Raw genomic sequence first — 16,588 nt, 5'->3', positions numbered from 1 at the left:
AAAGTGCATCTTGCTATTTGGCTTTTGGAGTGGACATGAATATATTAATAATAAAAAAAAGCTTGAATCTCCCCATTCTTTCAAAAGAGACCAGATATGCACTCACAATACATGTGTCTTCACATTTCCACAGCCTATCTAGCTGATAAGTACCCTACTTCACCTAGAACAGGTACCCTGATTTCACAGCTGTGGTTTTGTTTTTGTTTTTTTGTTTTGTTTTTTTAAAGTAGTTTTCAAATTACTAGGCTGTCAATAACTGCCTGACAACAGAATTGAAACTAGGTGGGGACACAAATTGCTCCCACTTAGGAGCAAGAATCAGCTTCTAATTTTGATGATTAAAAGGCTTAAAAGCATCAATTCACTCCTCATCCATATACTCCTCTTGCTCTTCATCACATTATCAGTTTTGAAGTTTCTATATTCTTCTAAAAGCATGCTTGATTCAATGTTTGGAACAACTGCACCTATCTTTAGTTGCTTCACAGCATCTACAAAGGCTTAGAATCCACTCTGTATAACAAACGTTTATTCAGAAACAGATAATACAATATCTTCTCCAACCCCTGATATTTCCTCCCCCTCCCCCCCAATTTTTTTTTTTTTTAATAAAACACAGGTGTTTGATGGGCAATCTAAAAAAGGAGAACAATAGCTATCTTGGGTCTCTTCCCCTACAAACATCTGCTGTTCACATGAAGCACCCTACCAATAATGGTGGTGGTGGCTTCCAAACCAAAGAGAGTACTCCAGAAAACAAGTCCTGCCAAGTCCTCAGTTACTTTCATGGCTAAAAAGGATACAGTGAGATAGAGGAATGGTCTGCACGAGCTAGATAGAGCAAAGAGTTAATACAGAACAAGAAAGCAAAAGAAACACAGGGTTGACCAAGAAATGGAATCTGGACCTACAATGGTTATAGAGAGTCCATTAAAGTTCAGCAGAGCTGAACAGTATGGATTAGGTTAGTCTCCTAGTTAGAAGGATCAAGTTCAAACCCCAGCCAGAGTCTGGAAGTGGCTCTTAGCTTTCTCTCTTACAATACAATCTGAACAAATACAAACGAATGGAGCTACTGGGACTTCAAATACTGATGGCAATAACGCTTTATGAACATAGGAAGTATTGGAAGTGCCACCTAGTGGCTTGTGGCTTGTTGCAGATGCTCACTGGCCCAAGGCACATCCTTGCTGCTCTGCATGGGACTTAACACTCCTCTCCTCTGCGTTCCTTACAGAGTGCTAACTACTCTCCTCTCCAAAACCTCTCCCTGAAGCCACAAAGCACAACAATCATCATCCAAATCCACACATGCAAGCAGCATGGCCGCACAGCAGCCAAACATTGCCCAAATGACCTCTCTCAAAAGAAGTGAGTTCTCAGGCACAAGAGAAGACTGCTTCCTAGGTATTGGTATCTGAAAAAGGCCCCAGCTCCTTCCTTTTTATAGACTGGGTAAGTTAAGGTAAGAAAAAAAATTAATGTCCCTGCATCAGCAGGAGGATGCAATACAGTCTGATGGGAGTGAAACACTTGGATTTCCTCTACCTCCGAGCACAAGACTGGTTCTTATTTTTCAATCCAGAAAGAAGAGAGCAACTGAGCCTGACCCTACATGGCTAATATAGTCATTGCACAAGTGCCAGAGCCTCTCCCACTGACCCCTACCTCTTCGCATTACCAGAGTTGAAGCATCCCTCCCACAGCACAATCGGTGGTGCACTTGTGCCTATGTTCGTTTTGCCTGATGCCTTCCATTGGCTGGTATACACAGTGGAAGCTCAGTTTTTCACACTTCTCTGTCACAGCTGCTGAGCAGAAAAATGTCCAACAGCCAGAGTGAAGTAGTATGCCACCAAATGCATACAAGTCAAAGATGCAAGATGGTGCTTCCTGCATGGAGCCACACCTGACTTTGTACCCAGCAGTGCAATTTCAGAAACAATGTGGTATTCTCACCTGTTAATAATCAAGGGGATGCACCTTTTAGTTAAAGGTCAGTCAGAAGAAAAGAGAAGGAGATCACCACTCCTTCCCTTGAAGTCTATGTGCACTTTTAATGGCCACTAGGGGCTTTGGAGTAAAGGAGGGAGTTACATGGTATATGTTTGGTAATACATTAGTGGCAGAAGGGGGAGGTTAATCCTTTTGGAAAAAAATCATGGAAGAAAACTCCAACTATGAAAACAGAAAGTACACACACAAGAGGAAACACTATTGTACAGTAAAGTATCAATCATAGAAAACAAAAAATTTCAAGGCAGGCAAATGCAAATAACATCTGCACTCCTGCACTTTTCTCATTCCCCAACTTAAATTTGAGTTTTCCAGTCCACTGCTTGCTCCCCCTACTCAGAGTTTAATTTTGAATTCTGTGGGCTGCACAGAGGCAGAGACCCCTGAGGATTTGAAGAGTGCCTTCAAGATAGTGTCAGGGTCCACTTCAGCTGGGGGATTTGAGGCGGCACTTGCACTTGACCGGCGTGGTTCCCCTTCCTTCTTCACTGAAGGGGTGTCACTCAATCGGCTGGAGGATTTAAAAAAAAAAAAAAAAAAGCAGTATTTAACCTCTCATTATGAAATAAAATTTAACACTATGTCTGCATTTACTGTTATCGGTGTTGCCCCCTTACCAATATTAGAGGTAAAGGTTTTAAATATGCTTTCCTCACAAGAAAACTTCCTCATCTCAGACTCATTTTGAACCTCAGGGCTGGGAACACAATGGAGTCCAGCTATATTGCACTCAGCTCAACACAGAGCGCCACAGAGAGGAAGAGAAGGAAAATATTCATGGGACAACAATTTGCCAACAGTTTCCCTTCCCTCAGGTTCTGTTCAAAAACAGAACCTGCAAACATATTTGGTTCTTCCCCCCACCCAAAGGACACTTACAGCAATATAGGCTGGTCTGAGGTGATGACATTCCCATTCATATGAAGATTGCATTTCATTGGTTGACCTAAACAAAAGCACAATAAAAGTCCTTCTATCAGAACTGTGGCAAGGTAAGACCCCAGAAATATCACAGAACAGTGCAAGCAACAGAGTTCCACATGCTGGGGAAACATGAGAAAGAACAGCTGATATATCTTTTGTTGCAAAATCACAGCAATGGAAGAGCCACTGAAACACTCAGTACAATATGAAGAACTAATTAAGAAGTTACATATAGGTACAAAACCCTTAGCAGAGATACAAGAGAAGCACCCATTCTCAGCTGTCTGTTCCTCATCTGACATTCATAACATGTCACGCATCTAGAGAAAGAAAAATCATCTATTTCTAGCTAAAAATTAACAGCTAATTTCAGTCTATAACAACGTTGCAGGTGGATCCAGATTAAAAATTAGCTGATACTAATAGTTTTACAAGTCCAATTCAAAATGTTTCTGATTATGCCTTGAGACTTTCGCAAATACTAGTTTTACTTGTACTTTGCAAACAGCTATTCCATCAGCAGGGTAAAGCCTTCCTAAGGACTTTCTAGCTCTTGGCACTGGATTAGAAACAAAAGAAATTTTATCTCAAAGTTAAACCAGCGGACTCACCAGACCCTGCCTCTAGCTTTGAGCATTCTCTTTCTAAGAAAATGTTGGTTCCTCCCCCCCCCCCCCCCCAATTTCACTTAAACTGTGCATATATTCAGCTAGTTACATAGGATCGTATTACGTAGTCTAGCTCTTGAACTGATTTTCTGGCATTTCCTCTCTTTTGGTAGCTTATGAGCATCTGAGATGCTTTTAAACTCTCTGCTGAGGTGGAAAAGTCATCACTGATTTATCTATCCTAAATGCAACTCTCGCCTCAAACTTACCATCTAAGCACCTGTTGTTGTATTTCTTATATGCTGTGATAGCATCTTCTTTCTTCACAAACACTACCTCAGCCACTCCAGGGTGCACCAGCCGGGCTCGCTTCAGAGCACCACACACACAGAATAGCTCCTGAGGGCAGAGAGTTTTTCATGACCATGGTCACATTAAAAGGTACCACTTCAACCAAAGACACCGAGTGAGAAAGGTTTAGTTTCCTAATTGCACCATCCATCCTGCTTAGTAAACACATGGCAGACTCTTGACACTTGTCTTACTGTGTTTGCTATGGTATGAGTACTTGGCATTAGTAATACAGGTTGCACAAGCAGCAAAGTTCAAGGCCAGTACTCTAAACATTTGTCACACATGAAGACCAGGCTCATTCTCAGCCTGCTGAGAATGGAAGCACCTAGATAATTTGGATAGGGGCATAAGTTCAAGGAGAACACCAAGCATTACTTGGCATGAACTCTTCTAAATGATGTCAGGTATCTCAGTATACCCTAGAAATGGGATTTTGTCCCATCTTCTTAAGCATATGCTTTTTTAAAAAAAGCAAACAAAATCCAAAACAATCAGGAACCCTCAGAGTTTTTGCTAGGAAAGCAAACCCATGTCATAGCCCTCTTCATTGCATTCACCATAGATCAACTGATTTATCAAAAGAGGTAGGATAAGGGAAGGAAGTGTCACTCATCCACAGTTTGGCAGTAAGCAACACTCACAACAATGTCTTCCTCTGTGACTCGAGGATGCAGATTGTTTACGGTCATCTTTGTGCCTTCCAAAGGACTGAACACCAGCTGCCAACACAAACAAATGCATCACAAAAAAGGTCAGAAATGCAGCAGGCAAGATGGCACAGCAGAGAAAGCATTAAGAAAAAAGTCACTAAAGGGGTGCCTGGGAAAGTCTGTACACACACAAAGGAGAGAGCTACAGCTAATAATGGGAAGTATCAATGCTTACAAAAGCCCAGCTCATCTGATGGTGAAAAGGAGCCCCTTTTCCATGCTAATTTCTCTGAAGTAACTTTGCTCTTTCATTCCCAAGTATAACACTAACTTAATCCACATACATACACAGTACTCTCTGGTCATGTCCACACTTTTAAGCACCCGTCTCTGCTGCGCTCTACACCAGCCAGCAAACCACAAAATATGGCTCCAGCCCCTCAAGAGCATGCTGAACTCAGCATGCCTGGGAACACCTGGTGGGTTACCTGTACCCAACATCAGGCAGTTTGGCAAAGCAATTCCAGCAGGTTGTCTACAAATTGCCTGAGAGGTCATGTGTGTACAGCAAGAAGCTGTATTTGGAAGAATCCTGTTATTCTCCTTGCTAACAGGAGCAAACAAAAGACAACATATCTAGTAGTGTTAAAACACTATTCCTAGGGACATGGAAGCCACCAAGGAGTGTCCAAACAACAACTGCCACCTCCCTGTAACATGTGGACCTTGTGCTCACATGCTAGAGAGAAAAGTTGAGAGAAGCAAGATGCACTAGCTGAGAATTCCCAGTCTCTCAAACTCTGAAGAAAAGGATGTTTAAACAGATTTCATATTCTTGGGACATGAGTTGCAGTTATCAGAATAAGCTTGATGGAGTCCCAGAAATAATGGTGGAGGGCAGGCAGAAAGGAGCTGCTCACATGACCAATGAATAGCAAGTTTCAGATGTTTCAGAGACTTTTTATAAAAAGCATCTGCCACTTCCCTGAGCTCACCTCAACAGGTGCCGGTTCTTTTGGAGGCTCCTCCTTTGTCACTAAGGTCCGGGACATGTTTGTCAAGGCTTTTGTCCGCATAGGAGAGGGAGGTGCAGGTGGAGCTGTGTATGTATCGTTCTGGACCACTTTAGTCAGGGGAACAGTCTTGGACAGAGCGAATTTATTGCCACTCAGCCCAGTCTACAGGAAGAAAGAAAAAAGTATCTTCAAGAGCTGCAGGCTACAAAAGTCATCCCTCTTTTCAAGCACCAACAACAGAAGAGTATTACTAGCATGCATTAAGAACCGCACGTCCTTCCCAGTGTCAAAACCACTACAGTGCTGGAGACTTCCAGCTTTGAGACAAAAATCAACTAAGGTTTCTGGGCATAAACAAAAAAAGATACTCTTATCCCAAAAGAGCACTTCCCTCACTAACGAGGACTTTTTAGTTTCATATTCTTCTTAAATGAACTTCACCAGTGTGATTTGAATTTGAAAAGCTCCTTTTATCCAAAGATTTTCAAGTACTTTACAAAGTGTTCACAAAGACTGCTCATTAACAATAAGATTGAGCTGCCCTAGTACAAACAGCAGTACTTCTTCAGAAACACAAAGCTAGGGCACAGAAAGACATGGAGTGTAACCTTTCTAGTTGGAACTACCCGAGTTTAAAAGTCAGACTGAAAATTGTGCTTGGTAGCTGCCATGAACAAGAGATAACACGTTTACTACTAAAAAAACCAAACAACAACAACAAACACATAAGGGTGTTTTTAAGGATCACAAATGGCCAGGAGCTCCATTCTGAATACCCACATAAGAAAAAAAACCCATGGGATAATCATTGCACTAGACTGCCTATGTGATGGTAAAACAACATGCATTTGCTTTTTCAGAACCACAGAATAATTTAGAGCTAAACTATGTCCAACCCCCATGTCTGAAACAGGGTTAACTTCAAAGACGTATGAGGTTGGCTCAGGGCCTTATTCAGTTAAACTCTGAATATCTGAGAATGGCGATTTCACAACCTCTCTGGGTCCCTGTGCCAGATGCTGATCAATATCCTGAGAACTGCACAACTTCCACCCCCTGCCCCTTCCATCCAACTAGAATTTCTTTTCCTGCAACACATTTGTTGGTTCATCTTCTCCCGGTTTACTCCTGAAATGGACCTGTTCTTGCCTTTTCTATGACCACGTATTAGGCAGTGAGAGTGGACAGATCTCACTACAGCCTTCTCTTCTCAGCCTTAAAAGACACTGACTGCTCTCTCATCCTCTCCTCACATATCATGCGCTGCACCCCTCTGACCACTCTGTTGTACTGGTTCTAGTCTGTCAGTGTCGTTCTTGTATCACAGAGCCCCAAAATAGGCACAGAATTCCAGGTGCATTCTCAAAATGCCAAACAGATGGGAATACTTATATTCCTTGATTTGCTGGCTATGGTCTTACTAACATACAATCTACAATTGGCCTTCGTTGCTGGAAGGATGCACTGCTAACTCAGTATATCACTCAGCAGGACCCCCAGGCTCTTTCCTACAAAGCTGCTTTTTAGCCAGCCAGTTCTCAGCTTAAGTTGCAGAGGGTTATCCCATCCCAAGAGCAGGACCTTGCATTTGTCTGTGTTGAAATTCCATCTTCTCCAGAGCATGAGTACTGCCCAACAAGCTGTGAATTAAGATTTTGCATGGCAAGAGATTTCCTGCTTTGATGTCCAGTCTCTAGAAACAGCAGAAAGCTTCCCTTCCTTGCTTGCTCAAACAATAACAGGATAGGTTCAAAGAACCTCCCCAACAAGAAGAAAGTCCAAGAGCTAACATGCAGCAACCTGCCAGCAAGGGAGAAAGCACAAATTCTGGCTGCAAAAGGCCTATAAAACCACAGTTAGCCTAAAAGGACTGCGTCCCAAGAATAACACTAGAAGCATTGGCACAAAGGGAAGGGTGGGAAGCAAACATTTCAGGAGAAAGCATTGTTTACATACTTCAAAAGAACATAAGCCCTGTAAAGCCACAGCCCATGTGTCTACCCAACGTGAGCATAGCATGGTAGGGACGGTTCAGATAATCCCTTACCGCATTGTGCAAGAAACTGTTTGTGGTGGTGATTTTCATCTGTTTGCTAGTAAGGGGAGAAACACTTTCATCGTCATCTTCCATGTCATACAGACCCTGAAGAGAAGCAAGGTAATAGTTTACAAGCAGGTAGATTTAATCTAGACATCATTTCCAAAATAAGCAGTTTTCTCCTGTCTTCAGCCTTCTTCAGGTAACGAACATGACTACATTGGACTTTACACCTGTCCTTGCAGCTTGGGGACACAGAGCTGAAGGTACGCAAGTCCATTTCAAAACATCAGTGTAAAAACTATCAAACTTCTTTTCCAGAAATGCCATGGTAAAGCTGTTTCCCTGGGTGTATTGAAACCACACAGATTTCTCTAATCCCTAGACCTCATCAGGACTGATGAAACCACATTAATGGAATAAAGCCTCAGTGTCTGACTTTTTAGCACCCTGCTACCTTTAAAGTTGAAGACTGTGCATATGATTTTTTTATTTTTTATTTATTTATTTTTTAAATTAAGCAGATGCTTGCCAAATACATCTGAACCAAACGTTCCTTTTGAATAGCCTGCTCTCCTCAGCACAGCACATATCCATCTGGCACTAGAAGACACTGCACTAGGAGGTTTACTGAATGAATAATTAATTTCCCAGTTCAACTTAACACTCATAGCTCTGCCTTAAAATACTGAGGTGGACTTCTACAAAAATATTTTTTCATAGACTCTAAATAATGCTAAGAAAAAGTCTATACACACATGGCACTGCCCAGAACATAAATCACAACTCAAAACAGCTTCCCATTAATTCAGTAGAAAGGTAAAGAAAAATGGAGGGATTAGCAATGAGAGCTTGCAAAATAAGTGAGTTTTCACGGTCAGCAAGATTCTGGTTTACAAACAGGAAAGTTGTTCCAGTCACAGAAATGAAGGAAATGCTATGAAGGAAAAAAACAAAAGGGATATTAGAACAGAGGAGAATTGTGCAGAAAAGGAAAAAAATGGGAAAACCACTAGCCATCAGGACAATGGACTTCAGACAAGTGAAATGGAATCAAGGCTTACAGTGATGAGGTCAGAATAATGAAGACACTTCCTTAAGTGACAGCATCTGGGATAAGTGAGGGCAGCAGGTCAATGTAGAGGTAACATACACAAATAGCTAAAGTTACCACAATTGAGGCCAAAAAAACCCCAGGACATGATATTGTGAACATCAGTTTTCCAACACTTCATGTAATGCTTTATGTATACACACACACACACAAAATAAGTAATAAAAACGTGTAATTCCTCTCTGAAAGCACCCAGGGTGGTAAGGTGGCTGAATGGCTGAGGGCTGTGACAAAGGCCTTTAAAATTGGTCCCAGAAGAGACAGCATGAATTCTAGGGTTTTCCTCAAAGCCTGCTTGACAAGGGACATGGCAACATTGAAAGCACATCAGAATACCATTTAACATCATTCACTATCAGGTTTCCAGCAGGGACCCACAGCTGGGATTTCACAGGAAGGTTGTACCCTCTCCCACCTCACTGCAGAACATTTGACCATGTACAATCATATCCATTCTCTGAAGAGGCTGGCAGGATGGTGAATCAAAACAACCACCAACTTGATCTGATGTGGTGTCACTGAGAAATTTACAGAAAGACATCAGACCTAAAGGTCACAGTTTCTAGGAGAAAAAAAACATTAGCACATACAGATAAAAACTGGGCATACCTACTTTGCATTCATATAACACAGAAAGAATTGAGATCAATTAGACTAAATGAAAACCTCAATTACCACTAAAATATTTTAACCACGCAAGAATATGGAGCTAAGCTGTTAGAGAACTTCCAAACACTTTTCTTTCCTACTTAAAGTTTTCTTTGCACCTACCAATGTTTATGGACACCTTCCTTCCCCCCCAACGGTAACAAACAAAGAGCACAGAGCAGGCACACACCTGTTTGTGTGTATGGTTGTTCACGACATTGATCCTCATTCCTGCTGGATGAGACTGTCCAGGAACTGCAGCCTTCTGCTACAGTTAGAGAGAAAGAACCAAACCATTAAATGCTACAGTGCACCAGATCCCCATTTCAGAAGATCAGAGCTGTTAGTTGATACCCTGAGACCACTTAAATGAAACCCACTCTCCTGCTCTTGAACTATGTTACCACAATATGCTATTAGATAATGTCTATGTTTCCTGTAATATGTTAAGTATGAGATAGCTTCACTTAATCAAAGAAATTAAAACCTAAGGTCACGCAGAGGAACTGATTCAGACTGAGTTTTAGTCCAAGATTAGTAGGAACAGGACTTAACTCCAGCCCTGCCAGCACTGACTAGATCTACATTTCTGCCAATACAAAACCATGAATGGGGTAAATCAGTAAGCAAGCTTCTCTTCTTTCACGCTACAGAGAACCAAAGATACCTATTTCCATCAAACTCAACAAGTTGGGACACAACACAATTTAGTTCAGTTACATTTCAAAGGAGAAGTATATACTGTCCCTTCACACTAGAGCTGGAATAAGCTGTAGTGGAATAAAATGATGCACATGGTAGCAGCCTGTTATCCCCTGAACCCAGGAAATCATAACAGAAGTGGTCAGGGAATACAGCTGTATTAATCAACAACTGAAATCAAGCAGCAACTCCCTCAAAAATGCCCTTTGGGTTTTTGAAAAAGCTGGAAGCTGTCCACTACAGAAAGGATGGGTCTTCTTACAAAAATACTCCATAAAGGCAGTAAAATCTTCAGATTTGCATTTTCTCTAGACTGTAACTTACACTATAGCACCCTCATGTTTCAATTTGCTAATCAATTTGGAAACAAGGGTATCTGTCCTACAGAAACACCAGCAGAGCTATGGAAATTCTTTGGATTTCAAAGACTTTTTTCGTTCCTTTATGAGAAAAAAAGACCACAGTACAGGACATTAGGGCTGTGTGCTGCATCTCAGATCAAGATACTTTACCTTGATTCTGCTCTCACATTTGGGAAGAGAGGAGGGCAGTTTGGAATTTTGCTGTAAATCTTTAAAAAAATAATTAGATAATTGCTCATGTACATGGTTTTGCCTACAGTCTTAATCACCATTATATTCTGCAATATTTTTTCTTGCACTATGTTGTCTAACAAACAGAAAGTACTATAGGTCAGACCAAGTCATAAAAAAAAGAGAGTCAGAGTAAATTGGTACTGTACCAAGTCTCTGGAAACTACTTTAACTCCTAGAAACTTTGTAGAAAATGTTCAACTCCTAATGGCTGATAGTGGCGATTTGGCTTAGAAGGACAGCATGAGTACTAATTATCCTGCTAATTAAAGACTACCAAACAGACTGCTCTGTTGCTCTGCAATTAGCCTTTCTTACTGCCACCAAGAGCCCTTTCTTTCTTAGGTCAGCCTGGCAATAAACCTGCAGAGTAATGGGAAATTTCCTAGGCTAATTTACAAAAGAAACATGTTTGATAGTCTTGAGCAAAACCCACAGGTGAACAGAAAGCAGACTCATCTAGGCTTTCAAACTGATGAGAATAAGAGATTTTCTGGGTATGTGTAAGCACACTGTTTATCTTTGGGAGGAGGAAAATGAAACAGGTAGGCTAGGAACTTCAGTTACATGCTTGTAGAGATGAGGAGCAAAGCCACTCCTCGAACAACAATCCTGACAATCTGGAAACTTCCGACTCTATCCACTGGACCTAACACACACATAGTTCAACAGTAGTTGTTCCTCTGAGAAATTCGCTAAGATCAAGTTACTGTGCACACAGCAAAGTGAAATTAGGAAATCGTCATAGGTAATCAGCAGGTTAGGGTGACCAACTAATTATATTGCAATTGAAATAAATCTTGAGCCTCAGCAGGAATGCATCATGTAATCGCGCAACTCCCTGGAAGCCAGGGCTTTCCTGAAAACCAGACAAGTAGAAACAGAGAAACTGTAGATGGGCTCATTGAATTTTAGATATTCTTAGATACTAACATAGCCCTATATTCTAAACTGTTACCCCACCACTAGGATAAACCAGTTATCAGGACAATCCACATCAGACTTGCAAAGAGGGGTGGTGCAAGAATGACAAAAAATGCATACGTTTTCTTTGTATTTAGATGTGAAAGAGACTACTTAACCATTTGAGACAACTATAATGTTGACAGATAGGAGTGCTGCTTTAGTCTTTATTGGGCCCAAAATTCAAGTGAAAATTTAAATGAAAGCTGTGATTCTACAAAAAGTCCGAAGCAGCTGCAAGGACACCCAAAAGGCTCTATCTCCTGCCCTACAGGCTGGACTGAACTGAATCACAATCGCTTCTGTTGTAAACATGTGAACATAGTCATGTATTATCATTTCTACTGGACTGCTGTAGAACAACTGAGGGGCTCAGAGGTGGTTTACTTGACCTACTTGGATAGTTTTGGTGATTTTCATGGCTGGATTTACTGTCGCCATAGCTGGGCTAACAGCAGCTGGAGCGCTCCTTTTTAAGCTGATCTTCTCTCTGGCATCCACCACTTTGGTCACCTTTTCGGCAGCAACGCTTTGCTGCTTACGGGAATTCAACATCTCTCGAGCATCCTGCACCTTCCCTTTGATTTTGAACCGAGCGTCCTTTTGAATCAGTTTTTCACGGGCATCTTTAACCCCCAGTTTGTGTCGGGCATCAGTGAGTCCTATCTTCTGACGGGCATCAAATGTCCGCTGGAAGCTGACAGTTGGTGATGATCTATTTAGAAGATTTTGCTGGATCCCAATGCGAGATCTTACACCTCCAAACACTGGCCTTGTGTTAAGCCTGGGGGGGTGGGGAGGGAGAGGAAAAAAAAGTTTCAGGCATTATAAGATGTGATACAGTATCAACAAAAGTATTGGTGTTGCTGTAAACAAAAGCTCATTATTACTGCACAGAAATCCACTCAGGTTAGATGTCCAAATACAACAGTAGAGCTACTAAGCTGTTTTATGCTGGATTTTACTTTCTACATAAAGAGCTAAGGAACCAATTTCTAAAATCCATCCTTAAGCTCACATTTACAAACTTAAGTAAAGGGTCTGACTTCAGCTGTGCTAAGTACATACTGCATTTAAACAAAATTCATCAACAACTTAGGTACTTTGGGGAAACCTTTGAAGACAAAGAGGAACAGAAACAGACTTTCTAGCTTTAGGACAGAGCATCTTCTGTAATAAAATAATATGTCTTGATACAAAGGAAACATGGAACTACACGTGATTTCAAGAATTCTGGGCAGCAAGTTCAGATTTGTGGGAGTGTAGAGGCTTGGATTTTAGGATGTAGAAGCACCAGTACCAATCTCAGTTCAAAGCCACCGGTTTCAAAGTTGATTAACTACCAGCAAGAATACTTATCAGTCAGATTACTTTTTAACATCACTGCCTCTTCTTTAATCTACTAACAGAACTGCTGTGCTCCATGGCCTTTACTTTTTAAGCACATCATCACTACAATACTGGGTGCAGAAAGATAACAGCTGACAGAAAGGACAGCATTTGTACTTGTACACAAGTATTACTAAGAAGCAGCCCATTATGTAGTAAAAGCTGAAACTAGCTTCTTGTTACAGGTCCGATTCACTTTTTCAAAATCTCCCCTAAAAGGAAACAGCTTGTCTAATTTTTTAATACAGTTCCTCCTCTAAGTATTTTTTAAGGTTTTCTTTTTTCTATTGGGTTTCTTCCCCCCCTTTTTTTTTTTTAAACATGACAAAGTGGTAAGAGAAATTTTAAAGTCCAAGTACTAAAAAAATACTCTTGCTGTTCGCTTTTTAAAATTCAAAATAAGCTACAGATGGCTACAGCGTTCATCTGCTTTCTGAAATGTATTGTCCAGTATTATAAAGTCTAAACGTAGATATCTAGAATTTTGTTACCTAGCTAAGGATCCCATGGCTGCTCTCTCATACAACCAAAGCACACTAGCTAGAAGAAACAGCAGTATTAAGACCATTTATTAAAACATATCCAGAATAATACAAAAGACTAACAGTACCCATAAAGCAACAGCCACATAACAAGACTTCCCTTGCAATTTAAAAAAGCATTAATTTAGCTATGTTGAAAGCTTTCAGTTAGAGCGCTGCAAAGGGCTTAGTGAGTGGTTCTTTTTAATAAGCATAAAAGAGGTCAAAGTAAAACCAGAAATACATGTATCAGCATTTAAGCCAGAATTAGTTAAAGCTGTTAATGACACAAACTAATGAAATCGGTTAGGAAACTCTGTACTGAAGTTTACACCATCTCTGAAGACCTGTGTTTATCCTATAAGCAACTCTTTTCCTCAGACTGTTTAGGCATTTTGTGCCATCTAAAATAAAAGGGGATCTCAAACATCTAATTCACTTTCCAGAACTCCAAGTTCTGGCTTGAATATTTTGTGGATTAGTACATTTTACAGGTGAAGATTTTTCTGTTATTTCATCTAGACTACTGAACAGCATGGATATAATGATTTAAGTTTATTCAGTTTATCCAGCTTTCACAGAGTCAAATTAGCTACCTCAAAAATCTTATAAAATGAGCTAAACATGACAGAGAAATGCAAGGCACAGAAATTCTTACAGTGCTGCAGAGTGATTACTGTTCAGCAAATGCAAGCAGGAAGAATTCCTGGAAGAAATGAGAGTTAAGAAAGGATTTCAAAAACGAGAAAGGAGGTGCTTGCCATATTAAGCAGCACAAGACTGTTCCAAATACGCAGGATAATATGAATGAAAGCACAAAGCCAAGGCCTTGTCTAGACCAGGATTTAAATATGTGTTTGAGTGTTTTGCTAGCATACATTAGCAGATAACTTTTGAAATACTACTCTAGACATACAAGTGCAGACATTCAGAATTAAAACCTACAATTCCCCAATGACCATTAAATAAAAAAAACCCACCACCAACAAAACAACAACAACAACAAAAAGGAGCACACTTAGCTAACACAGATGGGGAGAAATTAATGGACAAGATCTTCAGAAACATCAAGAGACTACGGCAAAAGGGAAGATGAAAAGCTACCAAAGGAGAAGCCACATAAGAACTGCCAACAGCTGCACTGGAGTAAATGGCCCAGCTTACACTGCAGACATCTGCCCTACAAAGAAAGTATCCAGTCTTGTAGCTAATATGTAACACACTCCACATCCCCACGAGGGTTTCAAACAATCTGCCCGGGTATCCTTAACGATGCTACAGAGACTACAATTTCCAAGGGCCAGGCAGCAATTTCGATGAAGCCACTGCAGCCCGAAGCCTCACCTGTGCGGATCCCGATCAGCTTTGCTACAGCTACGGCTCCCCGTGGCACAACTACACCTCCCACGGCTATCCCACAATGCACCATGCCGCTCATCAACCCACCGCTTCTGGGAGCTGCGGGGGGACTGGGCACCCCCAGGCCACTGACTGACGAAGAGCTGCAGCCCAGCAGCAGCTCCTGCCGCAGACAGAGGGCAGCCCGGAGGCGCCCAGGCCCTGCTGATCCCGGCTTGGGGAGCACCACTGGGTTAATCGGCGGGGAGAAGCAGGAGGTATCGGGGAAGGCGCAGGTCAGAGGCACTAGCGAAGCGATGGGCTGTGCCAGGAATCTCGGGAGAAACGAGAAGGGCCCGAGAAGAGAAGGGGATAGGCGGTGGGTCGGCCTACCCTGCCGGGGCCAGAGCCCACGGGGCAAAGCCAGGCACAGGGGGGTGAGGCGGGGGCACAGACCCCCACCCCGGCCCTAGCCCTGAGCGACGGCCACCACCACCAATCTGCATCAAAGGCGCGGCCCCGCAGAGCGACGCCTAAGCCAATGGGAAGGCGAGAGTGGGGAATAGGGCCGGGCCGCGCTGAGGCAGGCTGCGGCCCGCAGCCTCCGGAGCGGAGCGACCAGGAGGGAGACCAGAGGAACCACCGGAGGCCGCCGGGTCCGGGGCGCTGCTCTCCCGACCGCTTACCTCCCTTTCACCGTCACACCGCGTTTCCGTATGAGCTCGTCCAGAGAGAGGTCCGCCATCTTGTCGCGGGGCCCAACGATAAGACGCAGCGAGCAAGACCCGGACATGACATCATAGTGCTTCCGCTCCTCGCCCCGCCTCCAGAAGTAAGGCAGTCCGTTCCCCCGGTCCCGCCCGAGTGCGCGCGCGCGGGGGTGGGGCGGGGAGGGCGTCCCACAACCCCCAGCGGCGCCCGCGCACCTCATTTACATACGGGCCCCGGTATGTCCCGTTCCGATTCGGCCCGTGGCAGCCGTTACGTGGCAAGGAAGGGAAAGAGACGGGGTAGAACAGTCAGGGCAACGGAAAACTAGCGTGGGCGGCGTGGGGAGCTGCTCGCCCTGACCGCGGCAGCTAACGCTGAGGATTCTCCCTGCGGGGCGAAGGCGAGTTAGTTATGCCTTAAACTTATGAGTAAGGAAAATAACGACCCGGGGTGACGCCCGGGTCCTCACTACGCATGTGAGAGGAATTTTTGCGCGGGTACAGGTCGTCCCCAGGTGGCCCGCTTACTTCGCGGGATGCCCGGGTGCTATGATCTGCCCGACCCCTTGTGTGCCGGGTGCTAAGGACAGAGCTGGAATCGCCTGATGTTAGCGCTGGGCTTCCAGAGGCGTGGGCTGTAGGGCGGAGCTCCGCGTGGTGTCTCTAGGTTGTGTGACCAAATACTTTTCAAGAAAAAAATCTGAACTAGTGTCTCCCGTGCATCTGCTCTGTCAAGTTTATGCGTCACGCAGTCTGAGCTGGCCTAAAGGTCTTCACGAGGCTTAGAAATATATCATCAAAACCCTCCTAGCATTTCATATGTCTGCAGGAAGTGATTCCTTTTTCATGCTTTTGTGGGAGGAATTATGCCATTTAAAATCAGACTAAGAAAAAAAAGATTCAATGAAAGAGAAAAGCCTTCTTGTGCAGGCTTGGGCCAAGGTGACCTTTCCAGTGCTTTTCCAGTGTTGCCTCCTGCCCTGGCCCGCCCTTACTCACCG

At 43.0% G+C, this 16,588-nt stretch overlaps 1 protein-coding gene and 1 non-coding gene across 9 annotated transcripts; one reads left to right on the top strand and one right to left on the bottom strand.

Moving 5' to 3' along the window:
• Positions 1-515: 515 nt before the first annotated feature.
• POLDIP3 (DNA polymerase delta interacting protein 3) lies at positions 516-15,732 on the bottom strand. Of its 8 annotated transcripts, none has more exons than XM_069807057.1 (10): positions 15,564-15,696; positions 14,198-14,245; positions 12,026-12,413; positions 9,562-9,636; positions 7,619-7,714; positions 5,551-5,733; positions 4,547-4,624; positions 3,821-3,950; positions 2,899-2,965; positions 516-2,530 (listed from the first exon to the last, which is right to left on the bottom strand). In XM_069807057.1, the coding sequence occupies exons 1-10, from the start codon at positions 15,668-15,670 to the stop codon at positions 2,356-2,358; spliced, it is 1,347 nt and encodes a 448-aa protein (XP_069663158.1). In that variant the 5' UTR covers positions 15,671-15,696; the 3' UTR covers positions 516-2,355. The 8 variants fall into 8 exon arrangements, with proteins under 8 accessions (XP_069663158.1, XP_069663157.1, XP_069663159.1 ...); XM_069807056.1 differs by having other exon boundaries at positions 9,562-9,639; positions 15,564-15,693; XM_069807058.1 differs by lacking the exon at positions 14,198-14,245 and having other exon boundaries at positions 9,562-9,639; positions 15,564-15,731.
• Positions 15,733-15,999: 267 nt separating this feature from the next.
• LOC138690095 (U12 minor spliceosomal RNA) lies at positions 16,000-16,148 on the top strand. Its single transcript, XR_011328902.1, has one exon. It is a non-coding gene; the product is annotated as a U12 minor spliceosomal RNA (small nuclear RNA).
• Positions 16,149-16,588: the final 440 nt, after the last annotated feature.

This window comes from Haliaeetus albicilla, chromosome 19, assembly GCF_947461875.1.
Source record: "Haliaeetus albicilla chromosome 19, bHalAlb1.1, whole genome shotgun sequence".
Taxonomy (NCBI): domain Eukaryota; kingdom Metazoa; phylum Chordata; class Aves; order Accipitriformes; family Accipitridae; genus Haliaeetus; species Haliaeetus albicilla.
This window is presented reverse-complemented; position numbering and strand designations above follow the sequence as displayed.